The 22,892-nt window shown below is 54.3% G+C and overlaps 2 protein-coding genes across 13 annotated transcripts in view; both read right to left on the bottom strand.

The window, feature by feature from the left end:
• Positions 1 to 245: 245 nt before the first annotated feature.
• On the bottom strand, positions 246 to 9,459 carry Miip (migration and invasion inhibitory protein). 12 transcript variants are annotated; one of them, XM_013031187.1, is made up of 11 exons: positions 9,396 to 9,409; positions 9,099 to 9,216; positions 7,633 to 7,815; positions 7,046 to 7,399; positions 6,330 to 6,414; positions 2,437 to 2,545; positions 2,304 to 2,353; positions 1,896 to 2,025; positions 1,412 to 1,508; positions 737 to 871; positions 246 to 518 (listed from the first exon to the last, which is right to left on the bottom strand). In XM_013031187.1, exons 3-11 carry the CDS (start codon positions 7,777 to 7,779, stop codon positions 474 to 476), a joined length of 1,152 nt encoding a protein of 383 aa, XP_012886641.1. In that variant the 5' UTR covers positions 7,780 to 7,815; positions 9,099 to 9,216; positions 9,396 to 9,409; the 3' UTR covers positions 246 to 473. The 12 variants fall into 12 exon arrangements, with proteins under 12 accessions (XP_012886641.1, XP_012886611.1, XP_012886633.1 ...); XM_013031131.1 differs by having other exon boundaries at positions 248 to 518; positions 7,633 to 7,819; positions 9,396 to 9,415; XM_013031157.1 differs by lacking the exon at positions 9,099 to 9,216 and having other exon boundaries at positions 9,396 to 9,451.
• A 3,380-nt stretch (positions 9,460 to 12,839) lies between these two features.
• Positions 12,840 to 22,892, bottom strand: part of Mfn2 (mitofusin 2) — a 30,857-nt gene continuing 20,804 nt past the window's right edge. Inside the window, exons 5-12 of the mRNA XM_013031887.1 lie at positions 21,310 to 21,436; positions 20,831 to 20,935; positions 20,507 to 20,609; positions 19,901 to 20,121; positions 18,998 to 19,153; positions 17,711 to 17,907; positions 16,903 to 17,037; positions 12,840 to 14,601 (exon numbers count right to left, since the gene is read on the bottom strand). Coding sequence (XP_012887341.1) covers positions 14,532 to 14,601; positions 16,903 to 17,037; positions 17,711 to 17,907; positions 18,998 to 19,153; positions 19,901 to 20,121; positions 20,507 to 20,609; positions 20,831 to 20,935; positions 21,310 to 21,436 — 1,114 coding nt within the window. The 3' untranslated portion in view covers positions 12,840 to 14,531. The remainder of the gene's footprint in view (positions 14,602 to 16,902; positions 17,038 to 17,710; positions 17,908 to 18,997; positions 19,154 to 19,900; positions 20,122 to 20,506; positions 20,610 to 20,830; positions 20,936 to 21,309; positions 21,437 to 22,892) is intronic.

Below are 22,892 nucleotides of genomic sequence, written 5' to 3'. Positions count from 1 at the left end.
AAGGAGACACCTGAGCTGTCAAAGCTGCTTCTGGGCCCTACACAACCGTTTTCTCATCTCTCCTTCCTGAGGGTCTGGATCCACCTTCCAGGACCAAGCTAGCATGGGCCTGTGGGAGGCTCCCGGGCCAGGGAGCTCAGGCGAGTGCTAGCGATGGATCCCAGCTTCAGGGATGGGGACTGGAGGCCCCCCGGCAGGGAACAGACACTCAGACAGGGAAGGCCCCAGGACAAAGCAGTGAACACAGGGGAGCAGGAGCTGTGGAGTCCTGAATTTTATTTACAAACTGATTGTGGAATCCCCTCCTCCTCCTGAAGCCACAGGGTGGGCAGGCAGGCATGTGGGCGGGCAGGGCAGGGCAGGCGGAGGTCCTGCCTGGTGAGGGATGGGGCTGGGCACCTGGCGGGCAGGAGTGCTCTCCTCCTCTGGGCAGCCGACCTCAGAGCTTCTGCTGGGGCCCTGCTGCGGGGCACCTAGGGTTCTGACCAGACTGGAGTGGAGGGTGGCGCCCGCAGGGTCTGGGAAGTAGATGGGGAGAGGTCGGGGAGCACAGCACTGCATGGGAGGCGGGCCCTGCCTAGTTCCAGCCTCAGCCCCTCCTGTGTCTTGGAGCTAGGGTCACCATCATGGGGGGTGGGGGCAAAGGCAGATGAGACGAAGGTGGATGAGGCCGCACCCCCCCCATGTCCTCCTTCGAATCAGACCCGTCCCTCCCAGGGCACCCAAAGGCCCTTACCAGGTAGGAAGGGGTAGTGGCTGACAGCGTCCGGTGCTGGGCCTTGGAGGAGACTGAGGACCAGAGATCCAGGCTCTGAGGAGCTGATCTCCGCTCAGATGTGGGAGGGAGGGAGCCCCAGCCCAGCAGGCAGTGCTGTGGAGAAGAGGGGTCCTCAGCCCGGGGAGGGGGGAGGACCACTGGTCTGCATCCCCTTACTCTCCCCCTCCCCTGATCCTACCATTCTGGCCACCTGGGGGTGACTGGAAGCTGGGTGAAGGGGTGCAGATGTTTATGGGGCGCTGTGACCCTGCTCTGCTCTAGGTATCCATCACCTAAGTGGCATCCATGGAACCCTCCACACCCAGGGCTGAGCCTTAACGACAGCAAGGGGCAATCCTTCCCTTCTCCCCGACCCCAGCCCCCCCCCCCCCGCTCCTTCCCCCCCCCCCCCGCGCCTCCCATCACAACAGGAAATGCAGGGAGGCTGTCTGGCCAACATTCACCATGGGAGCCTAAGATCTGGGTTCAAATCCAGCTCTCCTGCCAGCTCTGCCTCAGTCTCCCTGTGTGTGGCCTGAGAGCAAGAACTGGGACCCAACTTGACAGTGCAAGAGAAACACTCATCCCGGCCGGTGGGGGCCTCCGCTCGGCATGGGGGAGAGAGACGGGCCAGGGATCTGTGAGGCTGCTCACCCGGGGCAGGGCCAGCGTGTCGGAGGAATCATAGCTTTTCCGCCGGTGGATGTGGTACTGGTGCGGGGGGTCCAGGATGGACAGCGGGACGCTCACCCTGTGCCGGGGTGTAAGGAGACACTGATGGGGGAGGGGCCCCGCCTCACCCCGTACCCCAGCAAAAGCAGCAGGACTGTGTGCACCGCCTTTACAGTAACAATAAATTTTTAAAAAGAGCATCAGCCAGGCGCCAGTGGCTCACGCCTGTCATCCTAGCTACTCAGGAGGCTGAGATCTGAGGATCACGGTTCAAAACCAGCCCGGGCAGGTAAGTCCATGAGACTCTGATCTCCAATAAACCACCTGAAAAACCGGAAGTGGTGCTGTGGCTCAAGAGGTAGAGCACTCACCTTGAGCTGAAGAGCTGAGGGACAGCGCCCAGAGTTCAAGCCCCACGACTGACCAAAATAATAAAAAGCATCAGGAGTCAGGCTCTGGCGCTCACCTGACCTGTGCGGGCTCTCGCAGGGTCTCGGGGCTCCGCTGGTCCCGTGGTGTCCCACACAGGCGGCAGGGGGCACCGGGATCCACGGGCACCGGGAACAAGCGCCGGTTGAGGCGGTAGCAGTACACACCTGTGAGGCCGGAGAGCAGCTTCCCTGAGCAGGAGCTCCAGGTAGTGTGCGTGCACACTGGCCATCAGCTTGTTGGGAAGCAAGGGCCCCTCCTTCTCTTTCTGGGACCCAAGAAGCCCACTCCTACAGTTGGGGAGCAAAACCTTCCAGAGGGATCCACTCCCCAGGCTTTCCCTTGAGGCCCCCAACAACTGAGAGTCTTGCCAAGATCTCCACTCGGGGAGCTGGGCCGGGGTGGGTGGGCGGGGCCATCTGGCCCGGTGGAAGTGGACACTCACACTGGTGGTCGTCCTCGGCGCCGTCCCCGTGCAGGCCTTGGGACTGCCCTCTGGGAGAGGAGAGCGCTGAGCAGGTGGGCAGGCAGCGGAGCACCCTGGCCACCCTCGCCCGCCCCGGCCTGCCACTGCTCACTCGGTGTAACCATGAATGCACTCTTCCTTGTTGGCTTCCCGGAACTTCTGTAGCGTGGAGAAGAAAGCCTCGGGCTCATCGGTGATGTGGGAGGCGCTGTCCAGAGACCCTGGTGTGGGCAAAACATCAGGAGCTGAAGAGCCAAGGCCACTGGCTGAGGATGGGGACACAAAGCCCTGGTTGGGGCCTGCTATGCCTTGCACAGACTGGACAGAACCTATCAATCACTGGGCCTGCAGCTTTGCTTAACACCTGTGTGCTCTGCTGCTCCTAATTAGGAGAGGACACAATTCTGACATGGCCCATCCCATGGGCCAAACATTATTTTAGGTAAGCTAGATGACCCTCATCTCTGTCGGTTGTGGGGCTTGAACTCTGGGCCTGGGCACTGTCCCTCAGCTCTTCAGCTCAAGGCGAGTGCTCTACCACTTGAGCCACAGCACCACTTCTGGTTTTCTGGTAGTTAACTGGAGATAAGAGTCTCATGGAGAGGCTGGGAAGGTGGCTCAGTGGTAGAGTGCTTGCCTCTACTCAGGAGGCTGAGATCTGAGTATCATGACAGAAAGGTCTGAGACTTTTAATGTAGTTCTCATAAGACCTATCAGCTCTTGCAATGGGTACGTAGGTTCTTTTTTTTTTTGTCGGTCGTGGGGCTTGAACTCTGGGCCTGGGCGCTGTCCCTCAGCTCTTCAGCTCAAGGCGAGCGCTCTACAACTTGAGCTACAGCGCCACTTCCGGTTTTCTGGTGCTTTATTGGAGATAGGAGTCTCACGGTCTCTCCTGCCTGGTCTGGCTTTGAACCTCGATCCTCAGATCTCAGCCTCCTGAGTAGCTAGGATTACAGGCGTGAGCCACCAGCGCCCGGCCTTCGTAGGTTCTTATAGAAAGAACAAGTCTGGCCTTATGGCTCTCTTGCTTCTTCTCTGGCTATATGACTGTCCCTTCTCTCCTGCACACGCCACAGGCATAATGCTACCTGCGGGCTGTGACATGGCCAGAGCTGCCGCAAGGCCAACCAGATGCTGGCATCATGCTCCTGAACCTTTAGATAAACTCCTTTTCTTTATGAAGTTCCCAGCTTCAAGTAGTTGCTTAGGGAACAGAGAAAACAACTATGGGGCTGGGAAGGTGGCTCGGTGGTAGAGTGCTTGCCCACATGCATGAGGCGCTGGGTTCGATTCCTCAGCACCACATAAACAGAAAAAGCTGGAAGTAGTGCTGTGGCTCAAGTGGTAGAGCGCTAGCCTTGAGCTGAACAGCTGAGGAACAGCGCCCAGGCCCAGAGTTCAGGCCCCACAGCCAAAAAAAAGACAAGACAACCATGGCAATGTGAGAAGCTGGGATAACCGAGTCTGGAAGTCGGGGGACTGGTGTGAGTTAGAGGTGCTAGAGATAAAGTGGGGTGAGGGGAGCGGGTTCCAAGGCTCCTGCCTGTAATTCTACCCATTCATGAGGCTGAGACCTGGAGGATCAAAGTTCAAAGCTACACCAGGCAGAAAGGTCCATGGACTCCATCTTCAATTAATGAGCAAAATACTGGGTTGCAGATGTGGCTCATATGGTACAGCAACAGCTTTGAGCAAGAAAGCCAAGCAAGAGTAGAAGGCCAAATAAAGAGGAAAGGAAGAAGGGAGGGGAAAGAAAAGGGGGGGGGGGAGGAAGGCCAAGAAACGGAGCTGTAACTGGAGCACACGGGCAAAGGCAGACGTCTATTCCTGTTTCATCTGGATGAGAAAGATGGCAGCAGCTTGCCCAGGCCCGGTGTGGTTTTGGAAGGTTCTATCTCTCCAGGCCTCAGCTGCCCGTGTCACCAAGAATCCTGCAGCGCCTGCCTTGTGGGACTATTCTGAGAAGTAGAGGAATCAGTAGGAGTGAAGGACAGCAAAGCTCATAGGACAAGGGCCAGAACCCCAGAGCGTGCCACAAAACCAGCTTGCAGGCTCACTCCAGCACTCTCCTGTGTTCAGCCTCACAGGGCAACACGATGCTGGAGACAAGGTAGATGATGTAGATGGTCAAGGCCATGACGTCAGATAAAAGTACAGAAGATGATGGAGATGACGACAGAGGAGACGGGGCAGGAAAGATGACGCAGGGGGTGATGTCCAGGATGATGGTGGATATGATGCAGAAGTGATGGAGATGAAGCAGGAGTTGGTGTCAGACACAATGCAGGCGGTGACGTAAGAGATGATGCGGGCGGTAATATAGGAGACAAGATGGAGCTAAAGCAGACATTGTAGAAGATGGAGACGATGCAGGACATGATGGAGGTGATGGAGGAGGTATAGGAAAGGATGGTGATGAGAGATGGAGATATTGTAGTAGGTGATGTAGGAGAGAAGATGCAGATGATGTAGGAGGAGATGTAGATGATGACACAGGTGGTGGCATCCGAGGGGACTGGAATCCCAGGAAGCAGAGGTGGGGCAGGCCAGTACCGGTGGCGGGACACAGGGATGTGAGCCTGGGCCCTGGAGCGGACCAGCAGGCTGGCTTGAGGGAAAGGAGGAAGCGGCATCCACATGGACTCAGGGCAGGGAAGCGGCGTCCCCCTTCCCAGAAAAAAGAAGCCATGAAGCTGCGATTCCAGCAAGTCCTTGTGGCAGGGGTGGTGTCTGCATCACCACGACCTTGTGGCATCCCAGCTACCGCACAGAACACTCGGGCGACTCAACCTCCACACCTCAGAGCACCCAGAGCCCACCATGGAACCTGTCATGTGCCAGGCAAAATTCGAGCTCCCTTGGAGAACAGGCCAACAGCCCTATCTCTGCTCAGTAAGGGTTGCCTTCTTCCCAAGGAATAAAGAAACCAGCAGTTCAGAGCGTACTTGTCCAGAGACCATTCCTGAGAGTGGTAAGAAGTGGCACAGGCTGTGCTGGGTGGTGCTGACCTGTGGCATGACACTCGCAGAAGGCCTATCAGTGCAACTGAGTTCTGAGTGCCAAGGAGCCAGCAGGTGCAAAGGCCCTGAGGTAGTTAAAAGAACACCTGGTTCAATAACTGGCAAGGAGACCAGTGAAGCCAGAATGAAGAAGTAGATCGTCAGAGGCCAGGTAGACCAGATAGCAGAGTGAGGATTCAGGCACTGATAGTATGTGCTGGGGAAAATCTTGGGGAGGTCCGAGAAGGGAGTGACATAACTTTGTTCCCATATTTAAAACCTTGAAAGCCAGGTACTCACTGGTGCCTCACACCTGTAGCCACTCAGAAAGCCGAGATCAGGAATAGCATAGCTTCAAGCCAGATCAGAAAGAGAAGTCTGTAAGACTGTCCAGGTTGGGAATGTGGCTTAGTGGTAGAGTGCTTGCCTAGCATGCATGAAGCCCTGGGTTTTGATTCCTCAGTACCACATACACAGAAAAGGCCCAAAGTGGAGCTGTGGCTCAGGTGGTAGAGTGCTAGCCTTGAGCAAAAGCAGCTCAGAGACAGTGCCAGGCCCCGAGTTCAAGCCTCAGGACCGACCCCCCCCCCCCCGAGTTCAAGCCTCAGGACAAAAACAAAAAAAAAAAAAAAAAAAAGAGGTCATAATGAGCTGGCAGAGTGGCTCCAGGGGTACAGCTCCTGCTGAGCATGCATAAGAACCTGAGTTCAAACCCCAATATCACCAAAAGGAACAGCCTCAAGTGGTGAATGTTACTCTGCATTATTGAACTAAGTGGGTAGTAACGAGGCAGAAGGGGCTGGAAGACCAGCTGAGAGGCTGTTGAGGTGGCTGGGGTGAGAAGTGGGCATGAAAATGAAGAGATGGTCCAGGTGGAGTTGCACTCAGAATGCAGCAACCCTGACTCATTCATGCATCCAGAGACGCGGCCTGTGCCTAGCTTCGCCCAGCCAGGGCCTGTCCCCCTTCCAGGCCAGGGGCTCTTGCTGGCTAGGAGGGGCCTTACCTGCAATCCAGTCGTAGCCCAAGTATGGCCGGAGGCGCCAGCTTCTCTCAGGCACTGCAGTCCCCTGGCCGAAGGTCACTGTGGGCTGGGGAGGCCAAAAGGGCAAGGGCTAGGACAGCGAGCCCAGCCCAAAGGGGACCCCTCCTCAGAAGAACAAAGGGGCTGTCCTAATTTATACCCCAGCTTCGGTCCTGGAGCTCAGCTGAGGGATCAAGACCCAGAAGATAAAGGTTTGCCCCAGTTTTTTTCTTCTTCTTCTTCTTCTTTTTTGTTTTGTTGTTGATCGTGGGGCTTGAACTCAGGGTCTGGGCACAGCCCCTAAGTTTCATCACTCAAAGCTAGTACTCTACCACTTTGAGCCACAGTTTTCTGTTAGCTAATTGGAGGTAAGAATCTCATGGGCTTTTCTGCCCTGGTTGGCTTTGAATCATGATCCTCAGATCTCAGCCACCTGAGATTACAGGTGTGAGCCACCAGTGCCCGGCTGTGGCCCTAGTTTTTAGGGGAGGCTTTGCCTTACAATGGGGCCCATCATCGTCTTACTTCCCACTGTGCTATCTGAAAAACTAGCAGGAATCACTTGTTGGTGCTACACACAGCACCTCCATGAAGGCTCTCCTTCTACAGGGGCCACCGATGAGGAGTACCTCTGTCAGATAGGAAAACTAAGGCTTAAGCAAGCCCCATGGGTGGATGCCCAAATTTTTCAGTGTTACCTTGAATGGCTTGCTCCGTCTGGACCTTGGGGTCTGTGCCTTAGGGAGCTCCAGGTCTCCCGGCCCTGCTAAAGGTGCCGGCTCCTTCCATTCCCTGGGGACAGGCAAGGAAGCCGAGCGGAACCTCGGTACGTCCAGAGACTCTGGGCGTTGGTACTTGGCAGGTGGTAGAGAGGCCGCCCTGGAGCTGGCCCTGCCAAGCCAGGCCCTCTTATGGGGGTCGTCTCCAAGGGCATCCTCTGTGTCCTTCTCTTGCCCTCTGTCCCGTGAGCCGGAGGTGCTGGGGGAGGCTAAGGACGTATCTGGATACATGGGTATCTCTGAGTTGTAACGTCGGGGACAGTCCAGTCCTGACTGGAGAAGATGAGCCAGGTCACCCCGGGGTGGCTCAGCCAGCGCCCACCTGACCTGCCTGCACTGGGTCCAGGGGCCTCCTCCTGCTGTGGTCTCTGCAGTGTCCCTCGGCCCGGTCCCTTCCCTCCCAAGATCTATATAAAGTGAGTGAGTTGGGCAAGATGACCCTGGGCACCATCCTGAGGCGAGGCAGCCCCTCCCCCACCCCCAGGGGTCCCACGGTAGCCACTCACCTTTGCAAAGGCCTTGGCCACCGAACGCTGCACAGCTTCCTGCCCAATCCACAGCTGCTTCAGTAGCTCCAGATTGAGCAGCCGAAGCTGCTCAAGGTCTTTGGTCTCTCCCAGGCCAGGCACAGCCCCTAGCTCCAACCTCGGCATTGGTGACCCCTCACTGTAGGTACTGGGGGGTGGGTTCTACCTGGAGCCAAGATGGCATCATGAAGGCTGGGAAGGGCACCCTGGTGCCAGAGGCCCAGATTCCAACTCCTTTCTGGAATTCTCCTGTGCAGCCTTGGGCAAATTACATGACTTCTCTGTGCGTATTTCCTTCACCTGTCGAGCAGGGTAGCAATAACTACCTGATTAAGAAAAACTGGAGGGGCTGGGAAGGTGGCTCAATGATAGAGTGCTTGCCTTGCATGCATGAGGCCCTGGGTTTGATTCCTCAGCACCACATAAGCTGAAAATGCCAGAAGTGGCGCTGTGGCTCAAGTGGTAGAGCGCTAGCCTTGAGCTGAACAGCTGAAGGACAGCGCCCAGGCCCAGAGTTCAAGCCCCACAACAGGCAAAGGAAAAAAAGAAAAACTGGAGTGCCATGCACCAGGGGCTTATAAACTAGAATCCCAGCTACTCGGGAGGCTGAGATCTGAGGAGCATGGTTTGAAGCCAGCCAGGCAGGAAAGTTCATGAGACTCTGATCTCCAATTAACTACCAAAACCTGGAAGTGGAGCTGAGGCTCAAATAGTAGAGTGCCAGCCTTGGGCTTAAAAGCTAAGGGTCAAGGCCCAGGACTGGCACAAAGGGGAAAAAAAAAAGGCAGCAGGGGGGAGGCTGGGAAGGGATGGGAAGGGTAAACAAAGGAGGAGGCTGCAATGCTTGGTAAGAAATGTACGCATTATCCTGCCCATGCAATTGTAACTCCTCTGTACAGTTTGTTCACAAATAAAATAAAATAAAATTAAAAAAAAAAAAAAGGCAGCAGTGCTAGTCACATAGCAAGCACATCTGTATTAGTAAATGGGATCCGGCCCCTCAAGAGAGCAACTTCCCCTAAGGCCTTTCTAGAAAATCGAGACTCCCTGACTTACAGAGGAACCAGTGGCAGTCTGCAAATGTATATGTAACGTACCTGCAGCTCGATTCCTAACCCGTTCCTGCCTTCCCTCTTCCTCCCTCCCTCTCTTCTTTTAATTAATTTTAGGGTCACAGACACCTCTTAATCTTCACTCTGGCAGTCATCGTTTGGGGGGCTTGTGACTGCTGTCGAGTCAGCGCTGGTGTTGAATCCGGGGCTGCAGCTTGCTAGGCATGCTCTGCAGCCTCAGCTTTGCTTTTCACCAGGAAGCAGGTTTAGGAACTTGCCCCACGTCAACCGGGTGGTGAACGCCAGGCCAGGCCTGGCACCGGGGCCGGGAGTGGGGAGGCGTCCGGGGAAGCCCTCCCGGCGGCGGGACACACTCGCAGGCCCCACCGTTACCTGGTCCGGAGACTCGGGGCCACGCCCGTGCGGCCCGAGGTCGGCCTCCGCCGGGAGTGAAGCGCGCGGCCGGCAGGCTGGGTTCCCCTCCGGCCGCGCCGCGCTCGCGAAGGCCGACCTGCGCGGAGGCCAGAGAGGGGGGCGTCCGGAGGACAGGCCGGCAGAGGTAACGGGCGAGGGCGGACCCGGGAAGCGGGGTCGGCCTCCGCAGGCCCGAGCGCCCCGGCGGGGACGCACGTGGGGACCCTTCCCCCCCCTCCTTCCCCTCCTCCTCAGCCCGGCGGCCGCGGCACTCACCGCCCGGAAGCCCCACACCCACTCGACCAGCCGCCGCCCGCTCCGCGCTCGGTTCTCCTCTCGCCACGCCCCGGGGCGGGGCCTTCCCGAGGCCTCTGATTGGTCGTTGGGGCGGAGCCAGGCGGTAGTTTCAATTTGGGGGCGGAACTGATGGCATCCTTCACAGTTGATTGGTCAGAGTCTGAGGCCGAGGACGCGAGGTCCAATTTAGGAATGGGCGGGACCCGAAGGAGCGGGTTCTGATTGGTCAGCCGAGTTCGCCGCGAGGGCTGCGGCAGTTTTCGGCTTCGGAAGCTGCGGGTTGCTACGGGCCGTGGCGGCGGTGCACGCTTCTTGTGTACTTGTGCTCAAGACTGCTTTGTTGGGCTGGGAAGGTGACTCAGTGGTAGAGCGCTTGCCTTGCACGCATGAGGCCCTGGGTTCGATTCCTCAGCACCACATAAGCAAAAAGAAAAAGCCGGAAGTGGCGCTGTGGCTCAAGTGGTAGAGTGCTAGCCTTGAGCTGAAGAGCTGAGGGACAGCGCCCAGGCCCAGAGCTCAGGCCCCATGACTGGACCAAAAAAAAAAAGACTGCTTTGTTTCTGGAGGTATTAATGCGAGGCTCTGGAGCAGCGGAGGAGGCGCGCCTAGTCCAGGCTTGTGTGTACGATGTGTGTACGACAGTCCGCGAGGCGCCCGCGTGTGGCGCCCTTTCCGCGGGCCTGCGCAGCCGCATCGTACCTGTGCGTGAAGGCCAGCGCTGCCGCGTCTACGGGACAGCAGCTCGCGACGAGCGACGAGATGGAGTGGCCGGGACAGTCCAAAATCAGTCTCCCCACACCTACCACCACACCCAGGGGTTTGGATTAAAGTTGGATTAAAGTTGGTCTGTTTCTTCTCTGAGCCTCAGTACCCACAACGGAGCTGAATGGGTTAAGTGCTGAATGCTCGGTATACTTGTCCCTAAAAGTCCTTAAAACTACGCTTTAAATGTCTTTAAAGGGCTGGAAAGGTGGCTCAGCGGTAGCGCGCTTGCCTTGCATGCATGAGGCCCTGGGTTCGATTCCTCAGCACCACATAAGCAAAAAGAAAAACGCTGGAAGTGGCGCTGTGGCTCAAGTGGTAGAGCGCTAGCCTTGAGCTGAAGAGATGAGGGACAGCGCCCAGACCCAGAGTTCAGGCCCCACCCTGAACATCAAGAGCCAGGATATGATAAGGACACCTGCACATCCATGTTCATTTGTCACACTATTCACAATAACCAAGATATGGAAACAGCCCAGATGCCCCACAATTCCAGTGGATTTTTAAAAATGTGGTATCTAGCCAGGCACTGGTGGCTCACACCTGTAATCCTAGCTATTCAGGAGATCTAAGGATCATGGTTCAAAACCAGCCCCGGCAGGAAAAGGCATGAGACTATCTCCAGTAAACCACTCAGAAAACCTGAAGTGGTGCTGTGGCTCAAGTGGTGCTAGCCTTAAGCTGAAGAACTGAGGGACAGTGCCCAGGTCCAGAGTTCAAGCCCCAAGATGATTTTAAAAAAAAGTATCTATATACAATAGATTTTTACATAGCCATTAGAATAAAAACTAGAACAAATCATGTTAAGTGAGGTAAGTCAAGCTCAGAGACACAAGTGGTGCATATTCTCTGATATGAAGAAATTAGATCTAAAATGCACAAGGAGGGATATATGACAAATTATACAGGATCCTAGCTACACGTTGTGAGACTAAAAGAGGATACTCTTAGGAGAAACACAAAGGCACAGTGCCTAAATGCTCTTCCTATTTATATGAAGTGATATATGTACTGAAACAAACTCCAGGATATGGAAACAGAAGACTTTTTTCAGTGTTGTATGATTCTGTCTTCTTTACCTTATGTATATTGTAGTCATGTGTATATCTTTGGGAGGGTGGGGGAAAGAGCACAGAGCTCAAGGGAGAAAGGGAGAAAAAGTACAACAGTGGAGCTCACTGGACACTGATGAATGTGAACTATACAGTTCATGGGTAGAGACAGGAGGGAGGGACTGGGAAAGAATGAAGGAACAGAAGACACTGTACAAAAGAAAAATGTACTCGTTGCCTGACTCATCTAATGGTAATCCCTCTGTACATCAACTCTGTAATAACAGTAAATTACAAAAAACTATACCCATAAACAGGTTTCTTATAGCACTTGGTAGCTCTGCCCTCACTCCCCATTGACAGAGGGCTCATAAATATGTGGCCTATGTTGTCAAGGTCATTAATCAAGGTTTTACAAAGTTCTGTCTCTGTGTCAGATGTAGGTCCAGCTGCCTGGTATAAAGGGGGGTGGGGGAATGGGGGGAGGTGGCTCAAGACCTGCCTAGCAAGCATGAGGTTTTGAGTTCAAACCTCACTATATTAAAAACAAAAAAAAACAAGCAGGGCACTGGTGGCTCAAACCTGTAATCCTATCTACTCAGGAGCCAGAGATCTGAGCATCATGGTTCAAAGCCAGCCAAGGATGGAAAGTCTGTGTGATATTTATCTCCAATTAATCACCAGAAAACTGGAAGTTGTGCTGTGGCTCAGGTGGTAGAGCGCTTACCTTGAGCTGAAGAGCTCAGGGACAGCGCCCAGGCCGAGTTCAAGCCTCACAACTGACCAAAAAAAAAAAAAAGTCAATAAACCCAAACTTTGGATTCTTGCCTAGCACGTGTACATCAAGCAGGAGATAACAAAGACAGAACATGTTTCTTTGTGTCAAGACGACTTAATGAAGCACAGACTTCATCATGGAGGCGAATGTTGGGGAAGGACAGGAGACTAGCAACAGGGTGGTCTGAGTTCACTTTCCAAGGTGACAGCTCAGCCAACTTGGAGACAGAGGGTGAGTCAGCTGGGCCTGCAGCAGGAAGTCAGGCAGCTGGCCAGCTGAGGCCAAGGGCAGAAGCCCTGCACAGGGTACAGAACAGCAAGGAACTGACTAGGAGAGTGGGGTGAGGGCCGACTTGGGTGGACTCCGGCAGGAGCACAGGCCGCAGCAGTCCTGAGCTCTAGGTACTAAGGCCACCCTGGGCTGCTGCCCAGAAATGTCACAAAGAGCAGAGGAGGGTAGGGGTCAGCCTGGGGTGATGTGGTAGAAGTGGGGTAAGGCCAAGTCAAGGAAGACTTAGGAGACAGGAGTGGCGGCGTATAACATGCAGCCTTTATCTGCTGTAGTCTGGGAATCAAGGAGGAGGAGGCTGGGCTGAGGGACTGGACAGGCAGGGGTTGGGGCCTCAAAAGGGAGAGGTGAGGAAGGGCAGGGAACCCACTCCCCAAGGCCCTCCAAAAGAAAAGGGGTGAGAGGGAGGTATGTCACGGCAAATTCTCAGAAGGCAAACTGGGACAGAGAGGATCTGAAGGGCTCCCTCTGGGTGCCCTGGCCCCTGGAGGTCAGGTGGGCACTGGTTCTCAGGCTGGACAGCCAGCTGCCAGTGGGCTCACACAGGGTTCCAACTGGGTTTTATTTCTTTCCAATATTATCAGCAATGGTACAGGAGTAATTCAGACACATAGATCACCTTACATAGGTCAAAGGGAAACTCACGTCAAACATGTCTTGCGCTCCAGGAAGTGAACATGAAAACAGCAAGGTCAGCAGTCAGAAATCAAAGTGCCCTGAGCCACTCGCTTCTCTCAGAAACGGTCTCTCCCTTGGTGGTACAAATTTAATGTCTCTTATTGTATAAGAAACTCAAAATTTCACTCATTCCCAAGGGGCTACACTGAAAACAAATCCATTTTTATTCTAAATCATTTTGTTTTTTAAAAAGAACATGAATTCTTTGGGATTGTGTGACACTGATTCTCCTGACGTGCTCCAGGACACGCCCTTCGCTGGACCACCCCCCACCTCCCACACTTGGGACAGCCGCGCCCTGGGGCTCTGGTCTCAGCACTCTCTCTCTGCTCTGACCTTTTCTCCAAAAGCTCATCTTTCTGGGACATGAACACTGACGACGACCAGAACTTTCCCACTCCGACCAGTGGCAATCCCAAAACTCAACAGCAGGGAACATTTCTCAATGTCAACACGAGGCCTGATATATCAGGAGAAGCTCTGGGAACTGGCGAAGCTGAAAGGCAGGTGAGCGGGAGGACGGAAGCTGGGTTCCTCAGGCTGTATGGTGATCACTGCAGTCACCAGCACAGGGAACGGTCCAGAGAACCGGTGGCCAAGAGTAGCTTGAGGTAAGGTGGGGATGCAATCTAGCTGGTGGGGTGGGGGCTCTCAGGCCCATGATCCCCTCAGAGCAAGTCAGGTGGAGACCCTATTCTGTACCAACCACATTCTCCAGCCATGCTGGGTGGGGACCCCTGCCCCAGCCTGATGCCAAGTCTCCATCTTTCACCGTCCCTTCTACTACATACTTTTGCCACTTGACCCAAAGCAGTCCTCACCAGTAATAACACAGAACTATGCAGGCCAAGGACTGAAACGAGAGGGAGGGAGCCGGCAAGGCCTCCTCAGGATGACCCCCTCCCCCAGCTCTGACAGCACCACCTTCTCCCAACCACGCCCACCAACCACGCCCCCTCTCCTGAGCTCCTCCCACTACTCTGGCTGGCTGTGAGGCATCCCACCCCTCATGCACAGGGCTGCCTCAGGGCTCCATGCGAAGCCTGGCTACCAAACCATTAACTCTGTCCACAGCAGGACAGAGTGCTGAAGCTGCAGGCCACACAACACAAGCCACAGTCCTGCCAGGTGAGCCCAGGCCTTCCTGGAACTAGGTTAGATGCTTCCGGGAAGAAAATCCAGTCACTCCATCGTAGTACGGTGCCCTGGGGTATAAGGAGGGCAGGTATGTATGGGTGGAGAAGGTGGGGTGTCTGCCTGATACCATGAAGGGCAGAGCTGACATCTGAGATCCCTTATCTTCAATGAAAGCAGAGAAGGGCCTTGCCACAACTCCTTGGTACCATGCTCTCCGCGTGTTGATATATATTTCCTTTGGGGTGGGAGACAGAGTTTCTTCCTGCAATAGCAGGCCAGGGGCCGGGATAACTGGTGAAGGGCTCAAAATGGCAAGAGACAGTGGGTGTTTTCTTCCTCTTCAGTGGTGGCCGGGGACTGAGGCGCATGCCCTGGGGGCCGTAAGCTCTGAGGGTGGGTGGCCCCGCCCCCCGCTGCCCACTATCTGCTGGGCTGTAGGTACTGGTGTGTGAACATGTTGAGTTCGCTGTCCAACCAGCCAGCTTTATTCCTGCAAAGACATGGTTACTTTGTACCAGACAGTCCAGGCCAGGTCACACCAGCACTGTCCCCCACATGCCCTTCTAAGGACACTACAGATACCCTCACTTGATCTGCTAGTTACCCGCTCCCCTCCCCCTTCTTTTCTGACCAGTCCTGGGCTTGAATTCATGGCCTGGGTTCTGTCCCTGAGCTTCTTTTGCTCAAGGCTAACACTGCACTAGTTGAGCCACAACTCCATTTCCAGTGTTTTTGGTAATTTATTGGAGATAAGAGTCTCAAGGACTTTCTGCCCGGCCTGGCTTTGAACCATCATCCTTAGTCTCAGCCTCTTGAGCAGCTAGGATTAGAATGCTCAGGGTTTTTTGTTTTGTTTTGTTTTGTTTTTTTGTTGATCGTGGGGCTTGAACTCTAGGCCTGGGCGCTGGTCCCTCAGCTCTTCAGCTCAAGGCGAGTGCTCTACCACTTGAGCTACAGCGTCACTTCCAGTTTTCTGGTGGTTTATTGGAGATAGGAGTCTCATGGTCTTTCCTGCCCGGGCTGGCTTTGAACCGCGATCCTTAGATCTCAGCCTCCTGAGTAGCTAGGATTACAGGGGTAGCCACCAGCACCCAGCTTGTTTTTTTGAGGGGGGTATTATTGGTGCCAGTGCTCAGGTTTGAAGTAAGGTTCTCCTTGCTCTGGCTTTTTTTTTTCTTTTGCCCATCCTAGGGCTTTGTTGAGGGCATGGGTGCTGTCCCTGAGTTTTTGGTTTTTGTTGTTGTTGTTAGTTGTGGGGCCTGAACTCTGGGCCTGGGCACTGTCCCTCAGCTCTTCAGCTCAAGGGTAGCGCTCTACCACTTGAGCCACAGCACCACGTCTGGCTTTTTTTTTCTGTTTATGTGTTGCTGAGGAATCGAACCCAGGGCCTCAGGCATGCAAGGCAAGCACTCTACCACTGAGCCACCTTCCCAGCCCCACGTTCAGCTTTTTAGTGGTTAACTGGAGAGAAGAATCTCATGGACTTTCCTGCTAGTGTTGGCTCTGATCTGCAATCCTAAGATTTCAGTCTCCTGAACAGCTAGGATTACAGGCAAGAGCCATCAGCACCTAGCAGCCTTGGCTTTTTCACTTAAGGCCAGGCCTCTACCACTTGAGCCACACCTCCCCACTACCTTTTTTTTTGGGGGGGGGGCTGGTTAATTGGAGATAAGAGTCTTAAACACTTCTCTGAGATCCTCAGACTTCAGCCTCTTGAGTAGCCAGGATTACTGGTCTGAACCACCAGCATCCAGCATCCAGCAACCCTCTTTATCCCCTTTTACAAATGAGAAAAAGAAAGAGCCATGTCTGCTTTCCTGAAGTCCAGGGACAAGTCTCTGAGTCACAGGAAGCCAGCCTTTCCTTCATAACAAGCTCAGGCCTGGGGTTCCAGTTCACAGCCCCTGCCAAGGCCAAGCAGCTGCACAGCGGCTGCCCCAGAGAACAGCATCCTGGGAAAAGGCCTTCCTAGGGAGGTAGGGGGATGTCCACCCACACAGGGAGGGAAAGTCTACAAATCTGATTGGGACTGCGGCTGAAACCCTTCGGCTCTGGCCCCTTAGGCCCCTGACATCAGAAGCAGGACAAGAAGTATGAATGCCCAGGTGCCGATGTTTCCATGAGCTGGACAGGTGGAGGACTTACCAGAGCTCATCCACATACATGCAGCTATGGTGGTCATGAAATCGTACTCCTACCTCACAGGTAAGGACAATGAGACACTGCAGCTGAGTAAGTGCTGGACCAGAAGCCAAGTCTACCCCTCCTCCCCCACTGACACTCTTCCCGGCAAAGTGCTAGTGGAAGCTCTGTGTATCCAGAGGCCTGGCTCCAATCCTGTCCCCGTGGGTGGACATAGTGCTTTCTGGGCTCAGAGAGAAACTGGACAAGATTTGGGCAGGGGGTCCAGCAGTGTGAGATCAACACATAGAACAGAGCTTGCTGTGCACTCCACACCCTCGGTGCCATGTCCCATGGCTCGTTCTCCTGCCCCTCAGGGCTGGTGAAGACTGAGTGAGACAGCACAGGAAAAATGCTAAGGCTGCGTGGTCTGGGCCTACCTCGCCCCTAACTGCAAGTCCACGAGGGCCATGGAGCTGTGTCGTGCTGAGCTTCCAGGGCTAGCACTGCCTGTCCCCCAGCAGTGCCTGACGATCATCTGACACAAATAAGCTAAATCCCTGCCGGAGGCACTGGTATCTACTTTCAAGACACAAGATGGCAGGTGAGCCCCAGAGCGCCTGGCTGCACCCTGGGGGCTGCTGCCTCACGCCCTCTGAGCCAGCCTCACCTGAGCAATTTTGCCTTGCTCTGAAGTGAATCAAGAACCTCAATTTTCTTGTTCATGGCAGCAATCTCCTGCTCCAGGTTTTCCCGAGTGACATCCACTTGCTGGCACAGATGTGCAAACGTCCCAGACAGTTCCCTGTGGGAGACAGAGAGGGCATCAGCTGGGTGTGCAACTTTTTAGGCAGGCCCCCTTCCATGCCAACTCACCCAGAGCAGGCCTGCCACAACCCAGCAGTGGCTCTGCCCTGGCCACAATGAGGAACTCTGACCCCACCCCAGCCCACCTGGGCATGAGGGGAAGAGACAAGGCATTACTCTCCAAATCTCAGCTGTGTTCTATACTGAAAAAGGAGACCCCAAGAGACAGCAACTAGCCCAAACAGCTGGAGAGGTAAGTGAAAAGGTAGCTTGAAGTGGCTGGTGGAGGCTTTGCCATACAACAGGATGTGAGCACTGATCAGGCAAAATAGGTCCCCCAACCTGCAGGGTACCATGAGGAGGCTTTAATCTAAGATTTCACTGCTGCATCCACAGCCCAGGGCCCCTTAAGGGTCTTTAAAAAAACTACTGGGCATGTCCCTCCTCTTCCTGTGCCTCCCGCTTGGGGAACTGGGGCTTACCTGGGCCCAGCCCCAGGATACTGGATAGTCTGAGACCCCACTCCCATCCCCAGCTTCAAAGCTGACACAACACAGGCAAAGGCCCAGGACCCAGAATGCCCTGGGCACAGCAGTTCTCACGTCAGGCTGAAGGGGACTCAGGTGACCCCACCCAGAGGAGCACCCTCCCTGAGGACCAGGGCCACTCACTGCTGGACTTGGTGGCTGCAGTTGGAGCCGGTGTAGCTGATAATGAGCTGCAGCTTCTCACTGGCATACTCGACGAACTGGCGCTTGAAGGCCCTCTCCTTGGCCTTGGTGGTCCAGGTCAGACGCTCATAGACATAGAGGAGGCCATAGAGCCCAAAGGAGAGGGCGATGAGCCGCCAGCCCACTGCCTTCCACACCTGCAGAGACGCAAGGTCAGCTGGGAGCAGAGGCCCTCTGTCCCCCATCCCTGTCCTCTTGGGCCTGTCACTCCCAGAATGCCCAAAACCCCACCCAAGGAGCCTTAAGGTTCCACTAAGAGCTCTTTTCTTCCTATCTCCTTTGGCTCCAGGGAGGCCAAGGGGCAGGGACTATCTCCAGTTGGAAACGAGGGAACCTGGGTGTCAGACACGAGACATGACTTATGCCAAGTGTGGGTTAAGACCAAACCTGTGACCTAGGTAAGCAGGTTTGCTTTGTCTTACGGTGCTGAGAATAGAACCTGGGGTTTCATGCATGTTTGACACGCCATGCTGGCATGTTCTGCAGCGGCGTCCCACTTGGATGACAAACACCAGCAGAACTCTGCATCCTGCCTCAGGAGCTGGCTGGGCACAGGGTGCAGAGCTGGGCACCAGCTGTGACCTCAGGCCACCAGTTTTCTTGTTCACAAAAGAGGCATGGCAGGGTTGTGGGGGTGGACAAGATGCTGTGAAGGGCTCCATAAGCATCAAGTGTCCGTCTCTCAGGTCGTGGCTGTTATCACGTATGCTAAATGGAACCATGTGGCACCTGCTGCCTCCGAGGGAGGGGGGCCCCGCAGGGGGGAGATGTACGCAGGACAGTCACCCTCCACCACCACTCTACCCATTGACATGCACAGGAGAATTTGCCCATATCATCACGAAAAGCTCAGGTCTAAGGGATTCTGGCTGCTTGGTCTTCAGTCAGGACATGGGGAGACCCGCAGTGAACTGGAGGGCAGCCTGCTACCAAGGCCTTGGGAGAGGGCTCAAGGCTCAGCATAGCCTCTTTTCCTCTTAAGCCCTTGCTACAAATGGAGATGTTTCTTTGCCAAGTCCCCATGTGTGTCCCTAATGAGCCACTGCAGATGTTCCTCATCTGGGAAATAGGAGCTGTACTGTCGAAGGTTCCTTATGGTACAGTCCATGCCTGTCAGAGATCTGGGGGCCCCAGGAAAGAAACCTCTCTGCTCACTGGGGAGTGATGAGCTGGTGTGGGGCCACCTCCAGAACTGTGCTGCCCATTCCTGAACTGGACTTCACTCACCACTCCTCCAACCACCAGGATGCCCATGGAGGTCCTGGATGTGAGAGAGGCCAAGCCGGTAACCATGGAGACCATGAGTTCCTCCTGAGTGAGCGAGCCCTGTGGCAGTGGGGGCATGCTGGGGTTGGCAGGTGTCAGGGGTACAGGACGTTGAACCTAGGAGAGAGGCAGCAAAGGGTGAGAAGGATGTAGCATTTCCTATTCAAATGAGCCCGCAGTGAGCCACGGGGCCAGGGGGGCAAGCACAGGGACAGAGTCGCTCCTCAATTTTCCATAGGCAAAAATGGAGAATGAGCCAAGCACTGACTATAATCCTAACTACTCAGGAGGCTGAGATCTGAGGATTGCTGTTCAAAGCCAGTCCATGCAGGAAAGTCTATGAGAATCTTTTCTCCAACTAACCACCATAGAAGCTGGAAGTGGAGTTGTGGCACAAGAGGTAGAGTTCTAGCCTTGAGCACAAAACTTCAGGGACAGTACTCAGGTCCTGAGTTCAAGTCTTAGGACCAGCACCAAAAAAAAAAAAAAAAGTGAATCAGCTTCACATGAGCAGAAACCCAACTGGCTGAGAGAAATGTTTTAAAATCTTTTTAAAAAAATGTGGTACTGAGGATTGAACCCCGGGCATCACATATATCAGGCAAACACTACCAACTTAAGCCATACCTACTTACTTTTAATACTCAGTTACTTTAAAATTAGAAAAACAACTCAGCTCACATTTGTAATCAGGGTAAGTCTAGGCTGAGCTATGGCACTGGTGTGACTGTGGCCTGCCACACAGGAGCCCTGGTGGCCACCAAGGTCTGCCCTGGGGACTCCCGTAATATAGCTGAGCGCATGTCTGCAGTCAGGGAAAAGCCTGACCTCCCTCGATACCTCAGGGTGAGGAATGACGCTTGCCTGGTCATTGTAGCCCATCAAGGCCCGACGGCTGTTCTTGGGGCCTAGGAACCTATTCACCAACATGGTCCATCCCAGAGAGAAGTGGAACTCGATGTCCTCCTGAAAGTCAGCACACAGCTTGTCACAATTCAGGTCGTAGCTGAGGGAGAAGCACTGACGAGGGACCAGCATGTCTATCTGATTCCGCACAGACACAGGAAGGAGGGGCTTCAAGCCATCTGTCAGGGACACAAATGGGGAGGGAGCACATCAACCTGGGGCCTGAGCCTTACCACTGCCATGCCTTAGCAACAATGGCCATGCCAGCTGCTGCCAGAGATTATGAACAGCTCTGCCCGGAAGCCACACCACGAGTGGGGCCATGGCACAGCCTCACTGTGTCAGGCCGGCCAGCTCTCCCGAGAACTGTGCAACCCAAGGCGCCAACCTGCCAACACTGGGGCCTCCTGTGCATGGCAGGAGCAGGGTGAGACCACAGCCCGTGACGGATTCTCCACTCACACACCCAGAACCTGCAGGTGCTGAGTCACCATGGACAGTGACATCTGACCTGACCCCAGGCAGCCCCAGAGGCCCAAGTCCCCAGCTCTCCCGTGCACTGACCTATCATGTCCTGCTGCATGCTCTGCAGGGAGCTGGTGATGGCTGTGGAGCAGCGGTCAGACATGTTTCGGCCCAGTCCCTCCTCTATGTGGCGGTGCAGTTCCTGCAGCAGCACAAAGAGGTTAAGAAGAGTAGCAGCACTCTCTTAGGAGTTCCTTCTGTGAGTCACAGGATGAGGAGGTAAGAGGATGGTCAGCCAGACCCACCAAGGGGACCCAGGCATCTACCTTCACTACTAGGGGCCCTGACACAGGCTGGCCAGGGCTAAACGGTTGTCTGAATGTGACTCTGCCCAATAATGAAGAATTTCAAGGGCTGACTCACATTCTTGTAAACCTTGAGAACCACGGGAGAAGGGTGAAAATCCATTTGGTACTCGTCCACCAGCACAGAGAGGCGCCTGATCTCCTCGGCCATCGCTGTGGACACCTGCAGCCAAGGGAAGCACCGTTAGATATTAGGAAGACATGACTCCATCCTGCAGCATGAGAGACTAAGTGTCTCGCTTGCTGTGTGAAACAGTCTCTTCTGCTCACTTAAGGGACCAAAGCTTTTGAGGTGGAAGGATCTGAGCAACATTTAGCTGACCCACGGCAGAGGCCCAAAGGACAGGCCCTTGCCCAGGTCCTTGTCCCAGTATGGGAAGCCAAGAAGAAGCTCTGTATTCTTGAAACAAGGCCGCCACTTCCCTCCGGAAAGCTCTGAAGGCTCCTATCACAAGGAGGTCTTACTTGACATTTTTTCCAGCATCTTGGACTCAACTCTGTGCCCAAATGTCCCCACAGTGCCTCCTCATTTCTCACCTGCCTTTCCACTTCCTCTGTTATCTGCTTAATTCGAAGTTTATAGTCCTGAGCCAAGAGTTCCAGCTGCTTGTCGATAAACCTCAGCCGCTCTTGCCGCTCTTCACGCATTTCCAGGCAGTAAACCCTGAGAGTCAAGAACACTGGTCAGAAGACCTGTGGTCCCTGATGAGCAGGCAGGGTCTCTGGAGACCCCCCTTAGCCCACCGTGTTCCTGCTCGGAATAGGCTCCACACGTGTACCCTAGATACCCCTTTCCCTTCTAGGAGGGAGACAAGGTGGTGAGAGAGAAGGAAAAGAACAAGTCCTTCCAACTAATATTGGAGAAAGAATGCTCCACGTTTTCACAATCAGGAAATGGAAGGGCTCTACTGTCTACCTAACACCTGGGAACCATGAAACTGTGGAGTGGGAGCTGACAGGCCATGCTGGGCAATGCAAGGGATAGCTGCTCCCAAGACCAACGAAGTCAAGCGGAGTCAAACCAAAAGTGTACCTCCTCTAAGGCGGGCAGCTGCACATCTCGGAACCAGCCCTAGAAAGACTTACAGAGGGGCACAAAGTGACCTACATGTGTCCACTGTGTGGGTTTTGCAACACACAGGAAAAGCAGGGTATAAAGACCTTCTTAGGAAGCTGAGCATCAGAGGCTCACACCTGCAATCCTAGTTACTTGGAAAGTTGAGATCTGAGGACCGAAGTTCAAAGCCAGTTTGGGCAGAAAAGTTCATGAGACTCATCTCCCAAAAAGCCAGAAGTGGAGCTGTGGCTGAAGTGATAGAACATCAACCTTGAGCAGAAAAGCTAAGGGAAGCATCCTGGCCTTGAATTCAAGCCCCAGTACTGACATTAAAAAGAAGCCTTACAAATGTGCTGTGAGGCTGCGTAAGCCTGTAATGCCAGCACTCAGAAGGCTCAGGCAGGAGGACTGAGTTCCAGGCCCACCTGGACTAAACAGTTAGAGCATATCTTTTTTTTTTTTTTTTTGGGTGGGGGGTCCGGTCATGCGGCCTGAACTCTGGGCCTGGCGCTGTCCCTCAGCTCTTCAGCTCAAGGCTAAAGCTCTACCACTTGAGCCACAGCGCCACTTCCGGCTTTTTTTTTTTTTGGCTTATGTGGTGCTAAGGAATCAAACCCAGGGCCTCTTGCATGCACGGCAAGCACTCTACCGCTGAGCCACCTTCCCAACCCCAGTTAGAGCATATCTCAAAAATAAAAATATAGCCGAGTTCCAGTGGCTCATGCCTATAATCCTAGCTACTCAGGAGGCTGAGATTTGAGGATCATGGTTCAAAGCCAGCCCAGGCAGGAAAGTCTACAAGACTCTTATCTCCAATAAACCATCAAAAAACGGAAGTGGCGCTGTGGCTCAAGTGGTAGAGCACTAGCCTAGAGCTGAAGAGCTGAGGGACAGCGCCCAGGCCCAGAGTTCAAGCCCCACTATTGACAAAAATAAAAAATAAATGAATTATAAAAACATGGAAAGGAGCCGGGCGCCTGTGGCTCATACCTGTAATCCTAGCTACTCAGGAGGCTGATATCTGAGAATCTCAGTTCAAAGCCAGCCCAGGCAGGAAAGTCTG

This window comes from Dipodomys ordii, unplaced genomic scaffold (genome assembly GCF_000151885.1).
Source record: "Dipodomys ordii isolate 6190 unplaced genomic scaffold, Dord_2.0 Scaffold6, whole genome shotgun sequence".
NCBI lineage: Eukaryota > Metazoa > Chordata > Mammalia > Rodentia > Heteromyidae > Dipodomys > Dipodomys ordii.
Note: the sequence above shows the minus strand (reverse complement) of the source record. Positions and strands in the feature narration are given on the sequence as shown.

Bases quoted from the DNA above. Each gene is read 5' to 3' on its own strand.
- Miip (XM_013031145.1), bottom strand. From the start codon at position 7,779: ATGCCGAGGTTGGAGCTAGGGGCTGTGCCTGGCCTGGGAGAGACCAAA. The intron at 2,354-2,436 runs GTGAGCAGTGGC...CTCCTCTCCCAG, and splicing joins TGCATTCATGGTTACACCGA to AGGGCAGTCCCAAGGCCTGC. The intron at 1,509-1,895 runs GTGAGCGCCAGA...ACCCCGGCACAG, and splicing joins CGAGAGCCCGCACAGGTCAG to GGTGAGCGTCCCGCTGTCCA.